This window comes from Branchiostoma floridae, chromosome 12 (assembly GCF_000003815.2).
Source record: "Branchiostoma floridae strain S238N-H82 chromosome 12, Bfl_VNyyK, whole genome shotgun sequence".
Lineage (NCBI taxonomy): Eukaryota > Metazoa > Chordata > Leptocardii > Amphioxiformes > Branchiostomatidae > Branchiostoma > Branchiostoma floridae.
Genome location: NC_049990.1, coordinates 11,109,074 through 11,113,306, shown reverse-complemented (window position 1 = coordinate 11,113,306; position 4,233 = coordinate 11,109,074). Strand labels below are relative to the sequence as shown.

Here is a 4,233-nt window from a genome sequence, read left to right as displayed (position 1 = left end):
GCCCTGAATTTTTTGTACCGGTGTGACAGCGTTTTCGCCCCCCCCCCCCCCCGTGATCTCGCCCCCCCCCCCGGGGGCGAAATCACTAGCGATCTCGCCCCCCCGGGGCGAAATCACTAGCGATCTCGCCCTCCCCGGCTAGTGATCTCGCCCCCCTACCTCGCCCCCCTTAAGCGATTTCGCCCCCCCCCAAAAAAAGGGTTTACATGACATTTTAGAAGTTGATTGGTATAAATCACAAAATGTAGTTTCAGAATTATATAAGTACACGAGTTTGATACATAACTCCATTCATAGTATCAATATTAACGTAATTACATGGTAATAAGATAGTTGAACTTGTTTCAGACAAGGAGGGTTTGGTCCCTTGTATTCCCATTATTGCATATACCTGAGTCTTGACATAAGATGTATTTCATTGTATTCACCTGTCCTCAAGCAACCTATATATCTCCAATATGAAGTCTCTACAATGAAGTGACCACAAAAGAACTATGTAATGTCTTCATTAATTATGCAAATATTAGGTATTAATTAGAATAACGCACATTTTGGTATATGCACCTGGCTAAGGGATATCTTCACCTCCAACATGACTGTCTTTTCTAGTATTTAGGAACTGATGCATTTACCCGTGTTTCTTAAGACAGGTACTTTACCAGTGTTTGTGTAGCATTTAGCAACAGCTATATCAACTTGCGCGTAGATAGTGTTTATAACGAGAAACTATTATTCACGTGTGTTTTTGTTAGTGCTTTGGAAATGTTTCCAGCACAAGAAAGAAAACACTGTGACAAATTGAAAACATATAGCTGACGTATTCCGTACCATAGACGGTGTTGATTTATACGTTCGCAGTAGCACTGTTTTATGCCACCTCAGCTGCAAAAATTGTCTTTTTTCATTTCAATGTCATGTTTGCACCGAACAATATAATATTGACTTTCGAGGTATGACATCTTACGGTACGGTAATAAGGTGCCATATAGGTACCAGGTAACACACCATATACGTTACTCCCCAGGTGCAGTATAGTACCAGGTAGCGCACCTGTAATATGTAGTAGCCAGCTGCTCTGGGAGGGGGGGGGGGGCGAAAACGCTAAAGGGGGGCGAAAACGCTAGTGATCGGGGGGGGGGGATTCAATGAGACCGACGGACCTTATGAAACTGTGCACGACCGGTAGTGACATATTTGCGTACGTCTTTGCTCACAAAAATATACAAACACAAAAGCTACCTGTCACACTCTGAAACAAGATCAAGAAGTATTTTCTTCACCCTAAGAACAAATTTCTTTGCGCCTTGTCTAAAGGTTGTGTTTGTAGCAGAATATATGATGCAATTCCAAAAGCTGTTCGATATCAGAAGAAATGTAAACGCAAACACTAAGTCAGAGGGTAAGTCATTATTCGAAAACATTGAGTAAGTGTAAGAGACAATTAACGGTAGCAAGGACACCACGCAAGTCGTAACAACAATCCCGACAGTCATTGCGGGTTTGAATGACGTCACCGGAAATGCTTCTGACGTACGCGGAATCTGGCTAGCGTGTCGTATGGTTCGCGTTTGCCGTCTGGCGATTCGAAGTATCTTAAGATTCAGGAAACACATCGCAAATATCGGAGGGAGCGAGATGGCAAAAAATGCGGTTCCAAAATAAATGTCTGTAAAAATTCCCAGCGTGCATGTCGACATCTTGTAGTTGTAAACAAAGGAGCCCCACCCAAAGAATGGTGTTGCAGAGTACACGGCCGCTACTAGCCAAGACGATGCGATCATAGCTGCGCACCTTTTCCCCGTCATGATTTTGTAATGCTTTACAGGTTTGGCTATCCAAATGTACCTGTCCACACTCAGGTCAAAGAGCAGCAGTACTGATGTTATGATAAGAGTTGTACTGATGAATCCACAGAAGTCACAAGCTGACTTGGTGTACACCCATCTTCCTTCAAGAGCAGGTCTGACCATAAAGGGAAGTCCGAAGAGACCTAGGCTCAGATCTGCACACGCCAGAGCCACCATAAAGCTGTATGTGTGAACAATAACACCATCAAAATAAAATTATCCTACTATGACAGTTTCTATATATTATGCAAATTTCTGTGACCTGTTACTAGTATATCCCCGTCTGGAATATTGACAAACCAGTGTTTTAACTAAAAACATGTAAGCTGTGTCTGTTGCTGTAATTTTACTGTCGTACTCTGTTTCTGTGCATCTGACGTTCCTGTTTACATGTCTGTTGTATACAAATATTCTATGTTTTGTTTGGTGGTGCCTTTGATATTATCCAGTTTGATGTGTACTATATTACACTCATGTTGCAATAAATCATCGAAAAAAAAAATTCCGCTGTAATAAATGTATTCATTTATAGTCACGGTAATATACTGTTATCAAGAACGAATCAGGTCAGAATACTCTTGCTTTGATATTGATTCTGTAACGATTTTTTAACGATTACCCGAAAATTATTAGACAACAATTATCCAGAAAAAAATGTCCAAGTATAAACTGACCTGCCAGTGACGTTCCTTAGATTATTGTTGTAGAGAAGAACACAGATGTTGAAGATGTTACCCAAGACGATGAGAATGATCATGATGGTTAGAGCGGACGCCTTAAATGGCGATGGTACCACGGGATGATCAATGATCATACCTATTGAACTCCCGTTATCACAGGTGTTTTCAGGACAAGGCATTGTTGCGCGTTGTTACGTTAAGGGAAATGATTCAACATAGCATACAGTTTTTGCAACTTAGTAATTTTACATAATACAGTCTGTACGCTGTGTAGTAACAGTTCTATCTAACATTAAGCAATGGAAACGAATGCACATGCAGCATGTGCTTTTCCTAATGCATGGACCATTAACAGTTATTTTTCTCGTTAGCTATTGTTTGATCTGGACGTAAACGTTACGTCAAACAGATGATTAGAGCCATGTACCCGTACTTAACATTTAACCGATGTTTGCATAGGGAGCACGGCATCGGAAAGCCAACATCTAAAAGGTTGATTTATAAATCAAGATGTCAGTTTAAACGCTGTTTGTAGCGTTTTGACAAAAATACAATGATTACTACAGCTTATCGCTGTTTGCATGACATTGTGTAGTAGAGTGAGTTAAACAATGAACACTTGGTTTATTCAAATGCCCTTAGTTTCATAAAGTTACAGACGTATCAAATTATTCTTTTTTTGTAGCATAAAGATTACATTTATGTATCAAACTGATCAGTCATATAGACGTATTATGATGAAGCAGTCCTAATTTTGGCATTCCGCGTTCTGTGCAAACAAACAACTCTTTTTCCTCACTCGGACTGAAAGCAACGTGCTAGATTACCATGTTTACAGATTTCGCAAGAGGTCGTAAGAGATTCGTAAGATGACCTGGTGTGTGGATTGAGTTCTTGCTGCAGTTTATGGGCAAAGCGCCAAGTGGACCATTGGACTATCGAACAAAGAAATTAAAGCCATCTTGTAATGATGTCTATGGTTTAATGTTGTCATGTTATGGTGTAATGATATCAATCTAATCAGATGACACCGATGACTACGAAGGGTTGTTTTGTCTGTGATTTTAGATCATACAGAGAGAGATAAGCGTGAAAATGAATATAAATAATAATAAGGATGCTTAGCATGATCTATAAGTCATAAACTAAATGTTGCACACTATTCGTAAGATAATTTCCCTACGGTACTCAGTTTTTTCATGTAAAAATTTTACACATTTACGTTTACAGCAAGTAAATTTTATGGATGACAGCGCTTATTAATTTTCTTATGATTTCAGTAGAAAAAAAATTGTATACTGCAGGATAGTCAACATGGCAATAAAGTACCAAAATTTACTTGCTTTGGCCTTAGTGGTCTATGGCGAATATTGTAATATTTTGGATCTTGAATTAATCTTTACCAAAATTTACTTGCTTCTACTTTAGTGGTCTATAGCGAATATTGCAATATGTTGGATCTTGAATTAATTTCTCAGGTTTATATTAAGAACTCACTAAACCTACTGGTCGTTATTGCTTCTCTTTCATTGTTATGTTCAGCAGAAGTTAAGAAAACGTATAATTAGCATCATACATAAAGTATACTACCTGGAACACAACTCAAAGAGAACATTCATGTATGTATCTGGGACAGCTCCCAAGTATTAGTGTTATCTAAGATGACTCACAGTCACCCTTTGTGTCAAAACAACTTACTGAATGCT

The 4,233-nt window shown here is 39.1% G+C and overlaps 1 protein-coding gene across 1 annotated transcript; it reads right to left on the bottom strand.

Moving 5' to 3' along the window:
- Positions 1 to 1,146: 1,146 nt before the first annotated feature.
- Positions 1,147 to 2,639, bottom strand: LOC118427774 (histamine H2 receptor-like). The gene is made up of 2 exons (XM_035837701.1): positions 2,522 to 2,639; positions 1,147 to 2,028 (listed from the first exon to the last, which is right to left on the bottom strand). Exons 1-2 carry the CDS (start codon positions 2,602 to 2,604, stop codon positions 1,236 to 1,238), a joined length of 876 nt encoding a protein of 291 aa, XP_035693594.1. The 5' UTR covers positions 2,605 to 2,639; the 3' UTR covers positions 1,147 to 1,235.
- Positions 2,640 to 4,233: the final 1,594 nt, after the last annotated feature.